General features: G+C 40.6%; 1 protein-coding gene across 5 annotated transcripts; it reads right to left on the bottom strand.

Annotated features, from left to right (window-relative positions):
- Nucleotides 1-385: 385 nt before the first annotated feature.
- On the bottom strand, nucleotides 386-9,454 carry Slitrk5 (SLIT and NTRK-like family, member 5). 5 transcript variants are annotated; one of them, XM_063274343.1, is made up of 2 exons: nucleotides 8,538-9,454; nucleotides 993-5,198 (listed from the first exon to the last, which is right to left on the bottom strand). In XM_063274343.1, exons 1-2 carry the CDS (start codon nucleotides 8,602-8,604, stop codon nucleotides 2,314-2,316), a joined length of 2,952 nt encoding a protein of 983 aa, XP_063130413.1. In that variant the 5' UTR covers nucleotides 8,605-9,454; the 3' UTR covers nucleotides 993-2,313. The 5 variants fall into 5 exon arrangements, with proteins under 5 accessions (NP_001100754.1, XP_063130413.1, XP_006252507.1 ...); XM_006252445.5 differs by lacking the exon at nucleotides 8,538-9,454 and adding an exon at nucleotides 8,349-8,402; XM_006252446.5 differs by lacking the exon at nucleotides 8,538-9,454 and adding an exon at nucleotides 7,761-7,866.
- Nucleotides 9,455-22,292: the final 12,838 nt, after the last annotated feature.

Here is a 22,292-nt window from a genome sequence, read left to right as displayed (position 1 = left end):
ATAGTCCCACTTTCAAAGGAAAAAAAGCCACATTCTGTAAAGGATTGTTATCAATGACGCCAATGTGAGATGATGCTGTTTTTATTTGTTTCTAATCCTTAAATCTAAAACAGACGAGGTAGATGAAGAATCTGAGATAAGATCTTATTTCCATGACAATATCGCGGCACTATTAAGCTTATCCTTTTTCTCCTTTGGGGAAAATACTTGGGAGAACCAACGTAGAGCACTCTGTACATTAGAGATATTTCACTTTTTTTTTTTTTTATAATTCTTCAGGGAAACTGTGTCTACCATTTCAATCTGAATGGAAGTAGTTACTGTCAATTTACTCATGGGTGAATGCTGCCTCTTTGTGGCAGAATGCCCTGGCAATTGTTCCTTAAACAGGAAGTTCATAAGCAGCCCTTGATATCGCCCACGTTCCAGGTGGGACCGTGAGGGGCAAAGAAACAGCCTTAGCAATGAAGTGCTGCTTGCTTTTTGAGTTCGGATTGAGTCAAACATTTCCTCTCGTTAAATGCTCATTTAAACTCACTGGAAAACCTTTTTCAGAAGTGCACAGCTTATCCCCACAAACATCTTAAAACATTTATGACAGCCATCTTCTTTAGATAAGGTATCCTTCTAAATTGATGAGCTATTTCATACAAGATTGAAAGACCTCAAGCTGCATACACAGCAAATAGAAAACTGTGTTAGAAGAATGAGAATTAACATATTACTTACCATGATCCATGCATGTACTAGAATCACACTCCAATGAGAAAACATACAATTAAAATATTATAAATAAACACATTTGGCGACATTCAGAAAAAAATCATAATTTTGGGACCAACAAATGTGTAAATTTTATGTATATGTATGCATTGAAAATTTTATAATACAGGTAACTTATTCTTACTAGGACGAAAAGAGCTACTGGTTCCTAAATTGTTAGTAAGGGTGGTTCCACCATCTCAAGGAATCATTGCTTAAATCCCTCAAAGTTGACATAGTTATCAAGTGTTTATTCAGAAACTATTTAAAAAATTACATGTGCTGGGATACATATGAGACTGTAACAATAGTAGTTCTGTCTTACAGAGATCCTGTTTGTCATTAGCGTCTGCCCAGAGGGATAAAGACATCATACAGAGACTTGTACAGCCCATCATTTTGGTCTTCTGAAGTGCAAGTGCACGTGGATCTGTACAAATGCAACTGGGTTTGGTTACACAATCAAAAAATCGGCTACAATAGTAGTCAAATCAATACATCATTTTGGTTCACTAATGAAAATACTTTTCAAACTTCTCGGATACAACCAAAACCTTCTCCACATTTCTCAATCGAACAAACCAATTCACTGCCCCATCTTTTTTCTCTTTATGGAGTGGGATACAATCAGCTTCATTTTTTTAGTTTTGTTTTTTTGTTAATTGCAGGTCCCATTCGATGGGTTTTATGTACTTTTAAAGACTTTTGCCATTAAGTGCTCCGCGTGTTTAAATATTTAATAGGCCTTTCCAATATCACTCTAGTTTTGGAAACGCAGCTCCTAATACAGTGCAAGAACGCCTCTGTGAAAATCATAGGCTAAATAGTGAAGGAAAGAGGAATGCTAAATGTGCATATAAAAATAGGTGCTACAATAAAATATTTGTATATTTCATCAATAAGTTATTTTGACTAATCAATTATGGATCATATAGCTCTGTAATTTTAATGATTTGTCCACATCTATAGTGAGCCTTTCTGGATCACAAGATATTTTTTTTTAATTCAAACGTCCAGAATGCATACAAACACATCCTTTAAAAACAAAGGAAAGGATTGAGGGGGAAGGTGGGAGGGGTGGGAGAAGTGAGAGAGAACAAACTTCCTATTAACGTTGGGGTGTGCGAATCTCTCAACCAATGACAATGCTCTAAAGAGAAGAGAACTGTGAAAGAAGAGCAAATGGATGAGTAGAATCTAAGCTGCTTCCACCCGCACCCTTCTTAGAACTTCAGAGCTCTGCCAAAGGGACCACAACCTGTTTACAGTCACTCTTGATGCAAATCGCCCTCCAGAAAGCCCTTCTGTCTTCCCCCACAGACAAGAAGAGAAAGTGATGTGCCTACTTTACACAAATGTTTCCCGCGTGTAAAATTAAGAGGAAATTGCACACCCTTTCAGTTAGCTTCCACCGAAGCTGAGAATCCTGTGCCAAGGCACTTCGCCCTAAATGTTGAAAGGACACAATTAATCAAATGTGTTCACCGAGTGGAGTATGTCTGCTTGCTTGCTTGTTCGAAATGCAAAAGCTCCGATAGAGTTTCTTTGTTTTTAGAACTGACTAAATGTGGTCTGTTTTTCCAGCACTTCGAGGTAGTCCGGCTCAACATTGAGTTTTGCTTTTAACTCCAGGTACTCGTTCCGGTTCGGTTCTACAAAGACAGCACCCGGGGGGCTGTAGAGCACCGGTTCCCGCAGCCTGCTCTCCCCTGCACCAGGGTGCAAATACTGATGGGGACGCCGCAGGTCATAGTTTGGGGAGAAAGTGTAAGCAGCCGGGCTGCATGGGAATTTAGGGTATTCCGGGAGGCTGCTGCCTGCGGGGGTAGTGGAGCAGTGTTTGTCTGGCTCTAGAATACCCCTGTAAAAGCGATCAGCGTCCTGCACTGGCGACAGTAGGTCCTCTCGGGGCTCGATGGTGCTGACGCTGTAGGCGGGGCTCCTCAAGTGGTGGCTTTCCCGCCTCTCCTCCTCCCCAGGCTGCAGCTGCAGCTGCGGAGGGGGCTGCTGCTGGGGCTGTTGCGGCGGCGGCGGCTGCTGCTGCTGCAGGTGGTGGTTGCTGCTGTAAGTGACCTTGAGCTCGTGCAGGTCTTTGTAATCCTCCACGGAATTGCCTTCTCGAGACCGGTAGATGGGGTTTTTGCACATGTGGCCCAGTGGGTGAGGGATGTATTCATACACGTGGCCCGCGGGAGTCTTCACCTTGGGCAGCGCAGACCCGCGATGGTGCACGTGTGCGTGTGGGTGGCCACCCCCGCCGCCGCCTCCACCCCCATAGACGCTGTACTGCATGTTGAAAGAGCTCACGTCGGAGTTGTTGGTACTGGTGTGGTCGCTCTGGTTCTTTTTCCTACGTTTCATGACCAGCACGAAAAGGCCTGCTGCCACAAAGACCGACATGATGAAAACCAGCAGCAGACTGAGAATCAACACAGATAAGGGCACTGAAGAAGCCCCCGTACCAGCACCTAAGCCTGCGGGGGTCCCAGTGCTATTTAACTTCACAGCCGGCGTCGCTGCTGCGTTGGTCCGGGATGGTAACTGGATGGAAGAGGGCGTGGGCGTGGAAACCACCACATCAGAATAGTCTGGACATAGCAGCTCAGACTTGATGGAGCGCATGTAGGTCTCTGCGAATTTCTTGGGCGCCTTACAGATCACTTCGTCCACTAACACTCCCACTTTGAGCTGCTCAATCCACAGCTTCATGCCCACCACCTCACAGGTACAATCCCAAGGGTTGTCATGGAGATCTATTTGAATGAGGGAAGTCAGCTGATCCAAAACTCCACTCACTGGCAAGGAGGTGAAGCTGTTACTCCTCAGGTTTAGCCTGAGAAGTGTCAGGCCGGAGAAGACACCTGAAGGCATGGCCTGCAATTGGTTGTTATTCAAGAATAGCAGCTGGAGATTTGGGACTGGATCAAAAGTCCCAGACTGGATCTCACGGATGAGATTGTACTGGAGGAAGAGATACTGCAGACTCTGCAGGCCATAGAATAACTCTGGGCTCAGCCTCTCAATCCTGTTGCCATTCAGATAGAGGCGTCTCAGGTTGCCTAGATCCCCAAAGGCCCGGTCCTGGATCATGGAGATGCGGTTGTTCCCCAGGTGTAGAAGGTCTAGCCCAGTGGCTTCCAGGAAGTCTGTTCTGCGCACAACAGTGATGTAGTTCTCTGTTAGGTACATTTTCTTGGGATTGTAGGGCTTGGGCTGCAGCTCTGCGATGCTCTCTATCTTGCGCTCTTGACAGTTGACATTGAGACCCAGATCAGAGATCTGCAGGTTGCAAGTACATGCCGTGGGACACTCCAAAGGCACCGGGGATTTGGTCTGGTAGGCTATGCTGGGGCCATAGTTACTGTAGCCCAAGTCTTTAGAGGGCTGCCTAGAGGTGGGGCGCACTCTGGGTTTGTTGGGCTGGCGGGTCCCCTTGGGAGGCTTCAGAGGGGGTTTGTAAACAGCAGAGGAAGAAGTGGCCACAGAGTTTACAGAAGCTGGGGTGGTATGTAGATACCCCGTGGTGCTTAAAGGAGTCTGTGGCCTCATCTCATAGTCAGAAATAAGTTTCCTTGGACAAAGTTCCTGCTTGGATACCTCATCCAAATCCCTGCCATGTAAACGGAAGGGGGTCTCACAGACCACATCGCCCACAAGGGCTGAGTAGGAGATGCTGTCCAACCAATCCTTGAGAGAAATTAGTTCACATGAGCAATTCCAGGGGTTTTCCTCCAGCTGTAATTCCACAACTTTATCCATGTGTTGCAACAGCCCCACATAGGGCAGAAGTTTTAGCCTGTTCCCCCGCAAGTCCAAGTGCGTTAAGGGCACAAAACGGAAAAGATTGTTGGGTAAACCTGACAAGAGGTTGTCATTGAGGATAAGCACCTGCAGCATATGCAGTTTCCCAAAAGCATTGGGTTCAATGACACTGATGTAATTGTAATCGACCTGCAGGTACTCTAAGTTCTCCAAGCCAAGAAAGGTATCGTCTCGCAGAAGTTCCAATTTATTATTGTTTAGATGCAGTCGCCTCAAACCCCGCAGCCCATGGAAAGCCCCGGTCTCAATGTCTTGGATAACATTGCTACCCAGATGTAAAATTGAAGCCCCAGTGTAATTAACAAACTCATTGGGATAGAGGCGGTTCAGAAGGTTTCCAGACAATAAGAGGTGATAGATTGGGAAACGGGGAGGGCTAATTTCAGAGAGACTGATGATCCCTCGGTTTTCACAGCTCACAGTTAAAATGCCGTCCTTTTCCTCACAAGGACATGCATTGTCACAGATTTCCCCATAATAATCGATGGTTTCTGCACAGGAGAGGACGAGAGATGTTACAGCAAATGCTAGGGTGTGCAGCATCCAGCTATGCATTTTTCTGTGAAGGTCCTGTTCCAAAGTTACTGGGGGGCAGCAAACGTGCATTTTACCTCCTGCAAGGGAGAGAGGAAAGAAGGAAATAACAGAATATCACACAAAAAAATTAAGGGGGTTACTCAGCAAGCCTCTTGTTCCCAATAGTTCTCTGAAATTCTGGAGGGCATAGATACATACACAGCACCTCTTCCCTTGCCCAAGTGGAATATTGATGTCCTTCAGACTTCACCAAAACTGGATATTCATTTTGGTTTAAAGTGTCGTGTTATTTTCTAATGAACATGCCACCCAATTTTCTGCTATTTAGAAGTTAAAGGCTGATAAATTCCTGGGTTACTGTTCTCTGCCCTCTTCCTATCAAAACTAATCCATAAATATACATAAAATGGCTGTCAGTACAGTTTCATGGCTCCAGTTTAAGAAAAAAAAAAAAAAAAAGAACCCAGCATCATTTTTTTAAAGCAAGATTCTCCATCTATACCCCACCACCACCACTACCACCTTGCTTTCTATCAAAATCTCTTCCGGTAACAGTTTACTGTTAAGGTCTCCCATTTTTGCAGACAGGCGTGGGGCCACAAGACTTTGGGCTATTTTAAACCACCCTAAGAAATGTAAGGATAGGAATGTAAAGAGTACTTTTTAGAGGCGAAAGGATGCAAGATCATGCATCCAGAAGAGGCAAGAGAAGCTTTTAAATCACCGATTGTCCTCGGATCGCTGAGAATGGAGGTGTGTGTGTGTGTGTGTGTGTGTGTGTGTGTGTGTGTGTGTGTGTCAGGGAAGGGGGGGTTCGCTTTGCTGGTGGACTTCACCACAGCTATTCAGCACATCAGACGCCCTAATTGTATGCACCATGCCACTTAGCAACGCATCTTCCAGAGCGCTCTGCGACCACTTCTCTCCATTGATCATGCCAGCGACGCTACCAAACCACATCTTTAACCACTGTAATAGTTCCGCACGATGGATTACAAAGAACTCGGCAAAGGCATCTGCAATCTCGGAGCAACTCTGAACACTGTGAGTTGAAAGGGGATATTTCTACTGCCTACCCGGAAGCAGCTAAAAGTAAATCACGGACCAGAGGCAGAGGCTCTATTACCCCGGGCTCCAAGTCAGTTTGCTTTGGCATGCGAAAGTAGCCCCTTTGAATGAGCAAGATTTGGAACAAACTAACACCTTGCCAATATCTCCATCTTTGAAGTTGCTTATTTCATTTAAATGTCAATGGTCCCCCTCCCTTATTTTTTCTTCCTTGTAGAAAAGGAGGCTTGAATGATTAAGAGACAAAACCCAAGCAAGTGTCACAGGTCAGTGTTTTACTATCTGAGAATTATCTCCCCAAGAGACCACTTTGCCCCCTCCCCCTTCTTTATAGTCGCTGGAGGGATTCTTTTGACTTACTACTTTGGGTTGGCAAAAACACTCTTAAAGGATGTGCATAAAAGGGACTAATGTGCTAGTGTTGCTTTGGGGAGTGTAGATAGAATGGTGCGGTTCTGGGAACTGATGCCTTTTCTCTGATCAACCTTATTTCTGACTCCCTACCAAAACCTAATGAGAACCTCAAACCAGAAGTAAAGTCAGGAGGTTTCTGAAGCCCAGGTTCAAGTTTGGAAACCTTGCACATGATCACCAAGTCGCACCAACCAGCCTGGTTCAGAGCGTCTGTATTCGCACGCACATGTGCAAGTGTGGTTACAAATCATTCACATTTGACTACCCAGACATATTGAGACCAATTGGAGCCACAGTACGGAAACCTCCCTATTAGATCAGACCTCCCCTCAGCACAGCAGAAGGCTTGGGCTTTAAACACCCTGGTATGAAAGCAAAACGTTTACCTTGAAATCTGGGTTCTCCGCTGGATCAAATATGCACATCCATTCAGCTGGGTTGGATCCCCTCCCCCTCCCTCGCGGTGCTTCCCCGCCCCCATTCACCTCCTTCCCCATCTCAGAATCCATTGTAAATTGTGCCCAGCCAGTATTAAATTCGAACGTTTACAACTTTAATTCAGTTCTGGCTAGCCAGGTCGAACAACCTTTTCCAAACCTCCTGTCCATTCGCCCCCTCCCCCGTAGTCCCCAGCCATCAAAGGAGACAGAAGATTTGAGAAAATAAAGTTGAATGGTCTGGGAATGCTAACAGACTGACTGGGAAAAGCAGCGCCGTTGTAAAATCGCGGTGCACCACACGTTCTCGGTTTATTTAAAAAAAAAATGAAAGAAAGAAAAGAAAAGAAAAAAGAAAGAAGAAGAAAAAAGGAGAAAAAGATAGAGGGTGGGGACGGGAGGGGGCTATATCTGTTCACTCCCAAAGAATTTCGAGCCTGGATCACCGCCTGCTGTATCCCTGCATTATCAGAATGGAGCCGCTCCGGCTGGAGCCCAAACCCAGGCCGGACCGGTGGCTCTGGGCACAGCTGCTGGAACCGCCGCTCCGGCAGAGGCAAGCGGAGTTCCAGGACGCGAGGCTCCCCCTCCCCCACCCCGCCCCAAAGCAAAGGAAGGGTAAAGGGAGGAAGAAGGGAGGGAAGAGATGGAAAGAAAGCCACTTCGCCATACCACAGACACACAGAGAAACCTCTTTTGCAAAGTAAACCGCGGACTTACCCCGTCTCACATCTCAGGGGCCCACTCATCATAGCTACCCTTTAGAAAAACACCTCTTTGGGGTGTGCACTGATTTTTTTTTTTTTTTTTTTTTTTTTTTTTTTTTTTTTTTTTGGAAGCCTAGGCAGACACAGAAGGCTGCCAGCAGTGCAGGCTGAGCAACCGGAGGAAAGCGGCACCCGGACGCCGCGCTGGTAGCCCCGGGCCGCCACCGCGGTGGCGACCGCGGGTTCCGGGGCTCCCCAAAGGGCTCTCCCTGGCGCTCTCCGCGGTAGCCAGGGCGGGTAGTGGGGTGTGGGGTGTGGGGGAGGGGACGGCCGGCAACTCGCTGGAAAGGCAGCTCGCGGCTGAGGCTGGGAGCCTGAGCCGGCAGGGTGGGGAGGGCACAGTGGGGAGGGGAAGTGGGGAGAACGAGGAGGGGGACGCGGAGCAGGCTGCCCGGCCCCGCCGCCCGGTCAACGTGCTGGTCAGCCTGGGCGAGCGCTCGCACCCGCTCTCACTCACGCTCCCTCGCACCATCGCTCCCACGCGCGATTCCCAGATCTCAGGGCCCCCCTTGCCGTACCCCCTGACCCGGCCCGTACTTACTGTTCCCATCTGCACTGGGGGCAACTTTCTCCGACCCAGCGATGGCAGCCGCCCCCTCCAGCCGCCTCGGGCTCTTGGCACCCTCCGGCCTGGGATCGCGCGGGCCGCCCTCCCCTCCCCCCTAGCCTCTCGGGGTCGGCGTCTTCACCACATTCCCCCCTAGTCAGTGTCGCACGCCCCAGGACGAACCAGAGGGAGTGGGGCTCGAGGGTGTGCGTTCATCGCCCGCCTTCTTCTTGCAGCGCACACTGTACATGGTAGTGAGGGGGCGAGAGAAGGTGGTACTGGCCCCAGGGCTGCTTCGGCGGCGGTTCCTCCGCTGTGCTCCTCTCCCCCACACGCCACGACCACCGGAGCCTGGATGCCTCTGTCCCCAAGGCGAACCTGCAGTCGCGGCCCCTAATTAGTATTTGAAAGGCTCCCGCATCCTCTTGGCGGCTTCACCGCTCCCGGGGTTTGCAGCGGATTTTTGCTATCCCTCCCCAGATGCGGCGCACGATCCTCATTATTTGCAACTCTTTATCTCCGACATCCTTTGAGGGGTCCGAGGAGGTAGGAGCAGCGTTGCTCTACGCCTGTAGCATGTCCTGGCAGCTTGGGACGCTCTAAAAAAAAAAAAAAAGAAAGAAACTCAGAAAAAGTCACGTCTTCTCTCATAGGATCTAAGAAGGCAGTCACATCTGCTGGGTAGCGGGTGCAGGGCCCCGTCCGCCGCACTTGTTTATTGTCGCGCCGCTGGTGCGAGCCAAGCTGCAGCAGACATGATGGGCCCGGGGCGAAGCAGGCGCCCAGTGGCCGGTAGATGGCAGCCGAGGGCGAAGGCGTCCCTGGGCTCTGGAGGCATAGCCAGAACCCCCTTAGATGTCACATTCGTGGAGACAGGAGTCTTGGACCATGTGCGCAATTGGAGCGTAGGAGTGTGCAGTCGTCTTCTTGGACAGGGAGGACTGGAAATAACCCTGACAGTGTCAGACTTGGTGGCGATCAGGGACAGATGACTCTTACCGGTAGCCGTTTGCCTAGATGCTTCTGCCCTTTGGAAGAGAGTCTGTGTGGCTGCCTGAGTTGTCTCCAGTAAAAGACCCTGGAGGGAGTGGCTCATCATAGCTATAAAGAGTGTGTTATTTTTACCTTTTTTTTTAAGAATCACTTTTTCTAAGTATGTCGGAATGGTTGAACAGACAAAAAGTGAATACACCAAGCGAACTAGAAATCTGGAAAGAACCGAAATAAAGGCAGAGTCTGTTGACACTTTTCTTCAAGAGTCACCTGCTGAACTGCTCATCACCTCTATAGTAAGTATGACTGGTTTCTACCAGGAAACCAGACAACTTCCTCTCCTGAAGGAGGTCTGTATATTCATAGGATGTGTTTTACGTTTTAAGAATGTTAGGCCTGCAGTCTTCACAAGGAGCAAAGGAAAATGGTTTGGAGTTCTTGATCCAGAGCAGGCTACTCATTTGCTTCATCCTGTCATAGATGGCCAGTTTTACCACGGAAGTGCATTTTACTTTTTCTGTCCTGAAATTATGTTTTAAACACAAATAGAATTCTCTGAGTTTTCGTTGATGGAAAATTATTGTGGTTAGACTCTGATTAAACTTGATTGATGATAATAATAGATTCCAGGGATAGTATTTATGTATTTGTCTATAAACAGATCTTCACAGCATCCATGTATGTTCGATTTCAAGGGCTTATATAGAAGTAGTGAATTATTGCAACAATTTGAAATCTGTAATGATTTTAATATTTCTTCTACTTAAATATGCAGAGTGTATATATATATATATATATATTAACTTAGCCGAAAACACTTTTTTCAAGCAGTTTTGTTTATTTCATGTAAGTTTGGGTGCTCTGCGAGGAAGAAAGGACTGACGTAATGTGTGATGTCAGTTGATGAAAATCTTAGAAGGCGATTAAGTTTTCATATTCTAACGTAGGAAAAGCAGCTATTGGGCTCAGGTATATATAGAAAATCACTTAAAAGTAACACTTGCAATATCCTTATTGAGTTCTTTATCCTATGGTTTGACATAACAATGTATAAATTTTATTTTAAAGTGTAAAATCACCTTTATGTTTTTAAATTGTGAATATTTAATTTTAAAATTAATATTAGTCATAGCCATAAACCTTCAGTATGAAAATGCTGAGTCCTGTCAGCAACCAAATTTGTAATGATTATTAAGGCAATAGAAGTTCTGATACGTTGTGGACTGTCTCAGTTATCAGGCTGAAATCTCAGGATATCTGATTTTAGAGTATTCGTGTGTGACACCTTCACAACCCCACTCAATATAAACAGGGTTTTCTATTTTGCAATATTTTGTTCTAAACAGTACTCTATTTAAAACAAATTTTGACAAACCTCCAAGTATCAGCATATATTTGGACTACGTTTAACAATTTTGCATGAAGCATTTATACCCACATCCCAGATTAGGTTGTGTGCTTCAAATAAATAAATGAAAGCTTTTCCCATGGCTCTGGGAGCTCATTCACCATCACCACTAGGTGTCCCTACAAACTGCTCTGCTGGGAAGGGAATTTGGAGAAGTCTCGTGACAGAGACTAGAATAGACTGCAGTAGGAAGCCCACCGCAGGAATAAGAAGAGGTTCACTGTGTAATGCATAGGCTTCCATTGCTTTGACTGTTGGGTATTTTCTAGGAAACATAGAAATGGATGATATACGGGTGAAATTAAAACCAAGACGTTCATTCACATGATCATATATATCTGCTCTCGCTCCACTGAGCCACAGGAATATGATATGTGGGCATGTTTTCTCACGATACTTAAGTAAACACAAATGGCTATTTAAAAACATCTGGGTACTGGAAAGTGAAATTAATGGTTGAATAGTTATTTCAAGAATTAAGGTTTTTAATACTAAGTTCAATGCTATTTAGCTAATTTATGTGTAGAGAGCTGAAGACACTTGCCCTAGGGTTTGGGAACATAGGAAGGTCATGAGAAGCCATGGAGTAGCATCTGTTGGCAGTATCTGTCACATATAGATTTGCGATTTGGTAACAGCACATTAATCTTTAAATTCACGTTAAAATGCCATCTTCTGTCTAGAAGTGAAGCACATATTTTCCGTGGCTTAAAATGTATTGTTGTACTATTATATTTATAACTTGATAATCTATGAATGCTCTTGAGAAATTCCTAGAATAAACGTACTTATTAAAATACTCTGGGTTATCACTGTGTTGAATTTTTCTTCTGCATATCAAAATGCTTAGACAAAAATTAGAGATCCTTGTGATGCTGACCAACAGGAACTATAAATGTGGAAATCCTTCAGTGATTAACAGTAAGACATAATGAACATTGATCCACATCGCCAAAATCTAAAAATAATAGGACTTCCATTGGTTTTTGTTACCTCGTGAGTCGTGGGTAGGACCTGCAAAGCTAAATTTCAGACTTCCCGAAAACGAGATCCAATGTTACTTTTGTGGCAGTAATGAAGACGAATTTCCCACAACCCATTTTCTTTTATATCTAAATTAAAATATGTTTGTATTACAAGGTTGTGATGTCAAAGTTAAATCAGTTATAGACTTCTAAAAGGAGAAATTAAAACTCCTTCCTGTTGAGAAAAGTGAATCATGATTTGTGGTTGCTCTGATGCAATTACTAGAAAATAATCCAAAGTGTATATTCTTTTTTTTTTTTTTTTGGTTCTTTTTTTTTTTTTTTTTTTCGGAACTGGGGACCGAACGCAGGGCCTTGCGCTTCCTAAGTAAGCGCTCTACCACTGAGCTAAATCCCCAGCCCCAAAGTGTATATTCTTAATCTAGGATGCTACTGTTGAAATTAAAGCAAACATAGAACACTGTCATATTTGTGAACTCCACAATGGTGGACACATTTGATTAATATCACTCGGATAATTTATCCACCTATGGAATTAGTATATATGTACATGTGTGTGTGTGTATATATATATATATATGTATATATATATACTAATTAGTATATATACATATATATGAATTTAATACAAATTCAAGTTTTTTCATTCCTTTGTATCCATCACTGTAAATATACTCTACAATTTTGCCTAGTTTGATAATTTTATTGTGTATGTTGTATGTATCTTCTTTGAAAGACAGGTACAGGTATAATATTAGCCAAAGAAAAGATGCATTTATCCTTTGAACAATCACTTTTTCAGAAAGATAGTCTTTCAAAATAAGAAATGCATAAATGTAGTAAAAAAGGACAATTTGATATCAGAGGGTAATCTTTGCCTTAGGTTGTTGTGTTTGAACATTGCTGACATTCAACACAAAATGAGTAAGCATTCATCTATGCTTTGAAGCACCATTCTAATTTAAATACTAATATGTATAGGAATACACCTCTGCCCTTATTTTTATTGTATGCCTAGATAGCATCAAATGTTTTTCCATAGAGAAAAGAGTGGAGGAAGAAAAGGCAGATGAAAAGGGGCAGGGAGGGAGAGCGACAGGGAGGGAGAGAATGAATGGGTTTCGTCTTGAAAGCTGTATATATATATGCATTAATCCAGCACTATTAACTCTTAGAAGGAGACCAGAAGTTCTGAAAAGAACAGAGATTGATGCTTTTGTATTTAACATAGACTCCAAGTTTTCCAATATAAAATTTCAATTTATAGGCACATTTGTAAAACGAAATTTAAGAGATCAATATGTACTTGAAAAGTCACATTATTCGGAGTAATGAAGAGAATTCTGATGAAGACTTGCAGCTAAATTCTCAAGATGAATCTCTAGCCAAGAGTTTTAAAACTTATGTTGTTCACAAATAATAATATTACTGAAGATTCCAGATATCTTACAAGATGGGTATAAATTATATTTATCCCAGCAGCTCTTATTTGTGGGTCTTCATTTCTGGCTACCAATATCGATTAACAGAATAGCAATGGACAGGCTCCAGTTTTCATTGTGTTGAGCCTCCAGCAACATCCTGTGCACCGGAACATTAGCTTCATCATATGGTTTTGGACGTGAAGGGAAATATCAGCATCATTCTGTACAGCAAAAGAGTGAGTAAACCAATAATTGTAGGGTTATTTTTTCTCCTTACTGTTATCTACCTAGGGATGAGAGAAATCACCATTTGTGTCATATTTAAATGTAATAGCTCTCATCAGAGTCAGCTAGAAGAGACGCTAGTGCCATCTGGTTTGTTCTAGCACTCACACATGTGCATATCACTGGAGGGCAACCTGTTCTGCTCCACGGCTAGTCTGGGTTTTTATGTCTCTCTTTGCAAGAACGGTGACTATTCCCACAGAAAACTCAGTGTCTTACTCCTCACTTACCTCCTGTCATATTTAGAAATCCAGTCCAATCAGGAATCATCTTCTGTCCAATTTTTTCCATGCTTTTATTTCAGTTAAAAAGAAACACATCAGTTTCTCAACAGGTTTGTCATAAAAATTTTAGAATTATTTTCTAAATGAGAATGTCTGCTTTCATATACTGTGACTAACTCTGTTAATTAGAGTGCTCCATTCAATACTCTTTCTTTATTCTTTCAAGGTGATTGTGTTTCCCAAACATCTGACAACCTAGGAACTAGGCCTTTACCTATGCATTATGATCTCAGAAATAAAGGATGCGATTAAAACTAAATGAGTAAATAACATCAAGTTTGAAAATAAAGAATGCAAATAAAGAATAAAACAAGAAACTTTTCACATGCCCAAAACTCTGCTACTCTGGGTGCCTGGATTGCATATTTATATTTAGGAAAACACTTCCACAGGTGGTTGATAAAGGTTAGGTGTGCTTTCTCTCCAAAAAACAAAAACAAAAACAAACAAACAAACAAAAAACCCAAAACCTAAATGATGATCACTTAATTTTATAAATGATAAATACTACAATGCCATGCTCTTGGGAAACGTAATCATTAAATTTACCATTAATATCACTAAATTTTATAATGTATTGAAAGATTTAACTTTTCATTTATTCTTCTTTCATATACTACATCCTGACTGCAGACTTTGCTTCCTTTTCCCCCTACCTCCCTCTCCTTCAGATCCAAGATGTCTCCTAACCAGAGAATGGATAACGAAATTGTGGTACATAGACAAAATAGAATATTACTCTGCCTTTTTTTAAAGTGACATCACCAAATTTTCAAACGAATGGATGAAACTAGAAAATATGTTTTAGTCTAGGCTACCTTCATGAAAAATTAACTCTTGAAAAAATAGTTTCACAGCTCAAATTTTCTGTAAGATTACATAATGTAATCTCTGTCGTTAAATAATATGTCTTCAATCTACCAAATTTTTGCAGTGATTTCATGGTCAGTGTTAGTAACATCTTATACTATGTTCCAATTTTCACTTATTATCACACATCTCAATGGAAAAAAATCGCCGACTTTGGTTTTAAGCATCAAGGTGAGGTTTAAGTTTCACTTTGCAATGAATATATGTCTTAATTACTGCACCGTCTATGAAATGACTGTTGTGTACAGAGTTTGATCGATGATTATGCTACCACTTATTCAAAAGGTAATGTGCAAGAGTTTTAGTCTGAGTAAATTTTTAATTTAAATATTTTGAGAATATCATATGTGAATACTCTATTTCTATCACTGCCACACTGCCATCTCCCCTTCCAACTTCTCCCATAGATCTGTATTCCTTTGAAATACATGATACCTTTTTCTGTAATTGGTAAAATGCGTGTGTATGTGTTTTTTACAAATACAAAAATGTGTGTAATTTGATGTTATACCTTCTAAGTCATTGTCACTTATAGGCATCACATCTGGGTAAGGTTATTTATTGCTTTTCTCCCATAGAGGATTGCATAACATTTTCAGTCACTATGAACTCTGTTATAATTAAAAGTGTTTCATTGTAACACTGATATAATAGCACTTTGAAATAATCCGAATAATCTAGTTCTTAGCAAAAAGGTGGTGAATGTTAACCACAGGAATCTACTTGATGCTCTTTGTCGAAGTACAATGTGATTTTCCACCAACTTTTAAGCACGAGAAGACAGCTTGCAATGTTTGAAAATTCAAGATTAAATATAAACCCGGTATGCACATATACACACATACTCATTGTCTAGGTTGTTCATTTGATTTAGATTGTCTTTTTCCCATCTACCTGTTCCAATGACTTAATAAACTAATTTAGCTTACAGATGATGTCTTAGTTATTTTTCTGTCACTGTGATAAAAAGCCAAGAACAAGGCCATATATGAAAGAAATACTGTGATAGAGCTCAGGGTCCCGTCTCATGGTGGAATAGTTAGGGCGTGGTGACTGGGGCAGCTGAGCGCTCATGACTTCATGCACAAGCAAAGGACTGAGAAAGCACTGTGGGAGTAGTATACGTCTTTAGAAACCTCACACCCTACCCTCACTGAAACACCTTCTCCATCAAGGACACACATTTTTTATATTTTTATTAATTATTTTATTTATTTACCTTTTGAGTGTTATCTTCCTTTCTATTTCCCCTCCCACAAACCCCTATCCCCTCCCTATACCCTGCCTCAATGAGGGTCCTCCCCCACCGACCAACCAACCCACCTCACCACCCTACCAGATTCCTGTCAGTATGCACTTCTTAGCATCATCAATACTGACTGTGAATATAATGTTTTGCTTAGTGATTTAGTGTATAGATATTCCACGTCTTATCCATTCCTTTGTTGATAGATGTATAGGCTGTATCCAAAACTTTTGCTATTCTGAAGAGAGCGACAATGAATATAGTTGAGTGAATGTCTTTGCAGTAGGATCTAGAGGTTTTAGGTTTATGCCCAAATGTGGTCAAGTTGGATAGTCTAAAGCATCCGTGTCCCATGATGAATCAGCACACTGAGCTCCATAGTGGCTGTACAATTTCGCACTCCCACCAGAGATGGATGAGTGTTTCCCTTATTCCTCATTCTTCTCAGCATGAGTTGACATTTGTTTTATCGATGGCCCTTTTTGATGTTGATAAAATGAAATATCAAGGAAGTTTCGATGTTCATTTCAGTGGTTATAAAAAATATATTGAATATGTCTTTAAGTGTTTCTTGGCCATGTGTGATTCTTCTTTTGGAATTATTCTGTCTTAATCTGTTATTTGTTTTTGTTTTTTGTGATATCCAGTTTGGTCGTTCTTTATATGTTAAATATTAACTCTTTACCAAACGCATAGTTGGTAATGCTATTTTTCATTATGCAGCCTACCACTCTGTACAAGTAATGGGAAGCTCGGCCATGTAGGAAATTTTCAGCTCCATTAAATCCAGTTTATTATTGTTTTTAATGCCTGTAAAATTGTTCTGCCTAGAAAGTCTTTTCCTGTACTGAGTTTAAAACTATTTCCAATTTCTATCAGATTCAGTGGATCTTATTTTGATGTCTTTGATCCACTTGCAGTTAGTTTATTATTATATTTTTGTAGTACAATTTGAGATTGGGAGTGGTAATAGTTCTGAAAGTATTTTATTAATATATAGATAAATTAATATGTGCAATATATAAGTAATATAAGTAAAATAAACTGCATATTTTATTATGTTTTATGTATTGTGTGTGTTTTAATATGAAGCAAAATTGTTTTGTGAAAGTTTGTAACAAATTGTGTTGAAATTTTCATGAGGGCTGCATTGATTCTGTAGATTGGTTTTTGAAGAATTGAAATTTTTACTTTATTAACCCTGTAATCTATGAGCACTGGGGATTGTTCCATCTTCTCTTCTTATCTTCAATCTCTTCAGGTTTTTAATATCTTTATCACACTAGTCTTTTACTTACTTGGTTAAGGTTACCTCAGGATATTTAATGTTTTGTGTGTGTGCATGCATGTGTGTGTGTGTGTGTGTGTGTGTGTGTGTGTGTGTGTCTGTGGGTGTTTGTGCATGTGTGTGCGTGTTTTGTTTTTTGTTTGTTCATTTGTTTTCATAAGAGGATCCCAAGATAGATGTTTGTGAGCCACCACGTGGTTGTTGGGACATGAAGTCAAGACATCTGGAAGAGCAGATATTTCTCTTATCTGCTGAGCCATCTCTCTAACCCTCTTTTTCAGGCATTGCAAAAGGTGTTGTTTCTCACATTACTTTTTCATTTCATTTGCATATAAGAGAGCTTTTGATTTTTGTGTATTAATTATATACCTCTACTTTGCTAAAGGTGTTTATCTGATATAAGGATTTCCTGGTGGAACATGTAGGGTCAATTAGGTATCCAGTCAAATCGTCTGCTCATTAAGATACTTTGAATTAGTTACTTCCTGTTTGTATTCCCTTGACCTCTTTCAATTTTCTTATTTCTCTATCTTGTCTGTTATAAGTGGATATGAAAATAGTTGGCAACCTTGTCCTGTTTAAGTTTCTTTTAGTTTAGGCTGATTTTGGCTATGGGCTTGAGGTATACTGCCTTTATCATATTGAGTTATGTCTCTTCTATGGCTAATCTATAAAGGACTGTAATTATGAAGCAATGTTGCATTTCATAAAAAGTTTATCTGCCTTTAATGAGCAATGCGATCTTTGACATTCTGTTTGCATGGTATATTTCTTTATTAATTTATTTTGTTTAATAATCCCTGGATATCTGGAATCAAGCTTATTTGAGAATGGTGGGTGTCCTGGAGTTATATTCTTTGATATTGTTTGCAATATGCATTGAGAATGGAAGTGGAAATTTCTGGTTTTGTTGGATACTCAGTTGTTTCATGTGATGATTTTTCTGGAAGCTGTCCTATGAGAGAATGCTTTGCTAAAGCAGACACATTGGGTGTTTTGCTGAAAAGAGATACATGGTGTTTTCCTGGATGCTACCTAGTGAAAAGGCAAAAGGTATTTGGCAAAAGTGTAAGTATAACCCTAAACTGAGAGTGGACAATACTCTTGTGTTGGCTTGACTTGCAACTCATTGCTAGATTTTGTTGAGTTTCACTGATGCTGGTCTTTGATGATAATACTCTTGCATTGATTTGCCTTGCATTTTCACTGATCTTTGCTTGTCGTGACTTCCTAGGGAGAAATGCACCAAAAACTTTTGGTAGTACTCTGGCTGCTTCTCACAATTTCGGCAGACTCCTGCTGATCAGTGGAGCCTTGTGGTTTCTTCTGGATCAAGCCTCTGCTATTGATCCATATTTGGCATGTGTCTGTTGTACTAGACTACTAAAAACAAAGATTGGAATTACCCCTAAAGAATTATTTCTAAATAGATTCCAACCTCCGTTTCTTATTAACCTTTCCCGTCCTTTACCTCTGGTGGATGGTGGGGTCAAAAGGATGTTGAAATGTTAAAGAACCATAGTTAAAAGTAGTTTTGGAAAATCTAAGCCTACAGAAAATTTCTCCACCTATGTTTCTAAAGCAAATTTTTCTACAATCTTTTTTTTTTTTTTTTTTTTTTTTTTTTTAGGTCTTTGTGTGGAATAGGTATCATGGCAACTATGTCATAGAAAGAATTGAGGAATGTTCCTTCTGTTTCCATTTTGTTGAATAATTTAAGGATTATTGGTGTAAACTCTTCTTCAAAAATCTGGTAGAACTCTTAGATCAACCATCTGACTCTTGACTTCTTTTATTTTGGACTCTTTAATTATCATTGCTCTGGCTCTAGGGCTTATAAGTCAGTTTAAATTGCTTATCTGTTCTTGATTTAAATTTGGTGGGTGATATAAGTTGAGAAACTTATTTAATTCTTTTAGAATTTCCAGTTTGGTGGAGTACAAATTTTTAACACATGTCTTATGATTATCTAGATTTCCTCAACCTTTGTTATTTTCCCCCCTTTCATATCAAACTTTATTATTTTGTAATTCACTAGTCTACTCTTTTAGTTAAAATTGCTAGGGTTTATCAATCCTATTGATTTTCTCAAAGAGCAACCATTTGCTTCATTGATTATTTTTATTGTTGTTATTTCTATTTTATTTCTGCTCCTTGTTTGATTCTTTGTTTTGTTTTTTTGTTTTGTTTTGTTTTGTTTTGTCATCTCCTTTTAGGTGTGAGTTCTCTTATGATTCTAAAGCTTCCAGTCATGCCATTAAGTGGCTAATATAAGATCTCTCCTCTCCTCTCCTCTCCTCTCCTCTCCTCTCCTCTCCTCTCCTCTCCTCTCCTCTCCTCTTCTCTTCTCTTCTCTCTCTCTCTCTTTCTCTCTCTCTCTCTCTCTCTCTCTTTCTCATTTTAATGTTGTCATTTAGTACTATGATCTTGCTTCTAAAAATCACTTTGATTGTGTTATGTACACTTAGGTATGGTACATTTCATTTTCATTAATTTTTAGAAAATCTTACATTCTTAATTTCTGTCTTGATCTGTTTTTCATTGGTAGGATTGTGAGTTGTTTCAGTGTGTTTGTTAGCTTTCTGTTGCCTTCGCTGTTGAAATCCAGCTCTACTCATGGTATTCAGATGTAGAATGCAGTGTATTTCATTCTTTTTTGCATCCGTTGGGATTTAGTGTCCAAATATGTGGCCAATTTTAGAGAAAGGTGTATGAGGTACCAAGAGGAAAGTATATTCTTTTGTGTTTGGGTGAAGTTTTCAGCAAATATCTCTTATGCTTATTTGGTTTGTGACATTAACCCAATAATGACTTTAGCTAGCTATAGACTTTCCATTTACGATGGCCTGCCCATTGGCTGGTGTAGGGTATTGAAGTGACCCACTACCACTGTGTGAGTAATGTTTCTTTCATGAAGTTTGATACCCTTGTTTTTTGGTGCAGAGATTTTAGAATTGTAATATCCTCTTAGTGCATTTTTCACTTAAGGAATATATAGTGTTCTTCCCTATTTCTTTTGATTAAATTTAAATAGAAATCTGCTTTGTCAGATGTTGAAATTACTACACCAGCTTGTTTCCTGGTCCCATTCAATTTGAATATCTGTTTCATCATTTTACTCTGAGGGGCTGTCTGTCTTTGATGATACAGCAGAAAAATGGACCCCATTTTCATATCAAGTCTACTGATTTGTTTAATTATTTTATAGGAAAATTGAAACCATTGGCCATTGAAAGGTATCAACAGCATGTGTTGATTCCCATTTTTTGTTACTGTAGTGTGCATTTTTCCTCTTATTTTAATATGCTGCTCTGACACTTTTTATTTATTCATTTTCTTTTCTTGGGTGTGGTAAACATCTTCTGGTTGCAGTTTTCTTTCTTTGTCTTCTGCATAGCTGGGATGCCTTTCTTTCCCAGTCTATTGTGCTTAAAGTTTTGCTGGTTATAATAGTGCTGGTATCAGTGTTCTTTAAAAGTCTGTAGAACTTTTACCTAAGCTCTTCTGTCTTTTAATCTTGCCATTAAAAATGGTATATTATTTTAATAGGTCTGTCTGCCTTTATATGTTACTTGGTTGACCCCACCCCCTTTTGCATCAGTATTTCTTCTTTGTTCTGAACATTTAGTGTTTTTCTTACTGTGTGTCATGGGGAAATTCTTTTCTGTCTGACTACTTGGTTATATGCTTCTTGTACCTTGATAGTCATCTCCTTCTGAAAGTTTGACATTTTTTCTTCTATTATTTTGTTGAAATATTTTTAGTGTCTCCGACCTGAATTTCTTCTTGCTTTATTCATATTATTTGGAGATTTTTTTTGTTTGTTTTCATAGTTTCCAAGGTTTCCTGGAGAATTTGTGCCTGGAGTTTTTCGTTTTTAAATTTAATATTTTTTTGAGCTAATACAATCATTTATTCTACCATGCCTTCAACGTGCCAGGTTCTCTTTTCTACCTCTTGTATTCTGATGAAGAGGTTTGTCTCTGAGGTTTCTTTCAAATTCCTAAGGCTTTCATTTCCAGTTTACACAAGTTTGGGCTTTTTTTATTGATGATGCTTCCAAAAATGTAATGCCCTGAACTTTTTTCTCCATTTCCTTCCACTCTTCGTGTTTTCATAGATTTCATTTACAGATTTATTCATATCCTCTTTAGGACCCTGTACACATTCATTGTTACTATTTTGAAGTCCTTGTCATGTGTTTCAGCTATATTGCATGTCTCACACTCTACTGTGGGGTTGCTGAGCTCTAATACAGGCAAATGCTCTACATGTTATTGATAATAATTTTAGGACAGTGCCTGGGCATTTGAGTTTCAGGTGATTGGACTTGTAGTTGTTACTAACTGGTCGTGTGTGTGTGTGTGTGTGTGTGTGTGTTTGTGTGCTTTCCATTCCTTGATTCCTGTTTCTGTCTCTGAATTTTCAGAGCTTGTAGTGTCTGTGAGTTACCAGGCAGTGAATGCTTCTGTGAATGAAGCTGAGGTAGTTGGGATGTGGAACTTGTTTCTAGGTATTAGGAGCTGACCTAAAAGAATAGGGCTTGGAAACCGGGAAAGGGAATAACATTCGAAATGTAAATAAGAAATACTCAAGTTAATTAAAAAAAAAAACAGAATAGGGCTTGGCTAGAATGCTGGGTAAGTGAGAGTGAGATCTTCTATCATGAAGATCTTCCAAGTCACTAGCGAATACAGGAAGAAAGGAAAGACTGGTCCTTACAGGTAGTCTGCTATTGGGGTGAGGATAAAATGCTGGGAGTCGATTTGGAGGATGGAATGGAAAAGTGAATATTACACACTTGGTTCCCTGGTTGGCATGGCCAGCTGGTTTCCAGAGAGACTGTGCCCCAAAGATGATTATATTCAACATAGTTCCCTGATTTTACTCCCTGGAATTTATGTGATAACATGATAGAAATAAAGAACCATATTTTGCTGCTTTTTTCCTAGTCTCTGCCTGAAACATCTCTTACACACACACACACACACACACACACACACACAAACACAAAATGTAAAACATTACTGAAGTTACTGAAATGTCTATATTAGGATATTTTCACTGTGTTTGAATTTGAATAGTCATTAATATTTATTTACATTTAATAAGTAGAAGTCATAGAAGCATTATATATACCCCATCATATCAATA

Source organism: Rattus norvegicus, chromosome 15 (assembly GCF_036323735.1).
Source record: "Rattus norvegicus strain BN/NHsdMcwi chromosome 15, GRCr8, whole genome shotgun sequence".
NCBI lineage: Eukaryota > Metazoa > Chordata > Mammalia > Rodentia > Muridae > Rattus > Rattus norvegicus.
Note: the sequence above shows the minus strand (reverse complement) of the source record. Positions and strands in the feature narration are given on the sequence as shown.

Bases quoted from the DNA above. Each gene is read 5' to 3' on its own strand.
- Slitrk5 (XM_063274343.1), bottom strand. From the start codon at position 8,604: ATGTACAGTGTGCGCTGCAAGAAGAAGGCGGGCGATGAACGCACACCC. The intron at 5,199-8,537 runs GTTCGTCCTGGG...TCTCCCTTGCAG, and splicing joins CTCGAGCCCCACTCCCTCTG to GAGGTAAAATGCACGTTTGC.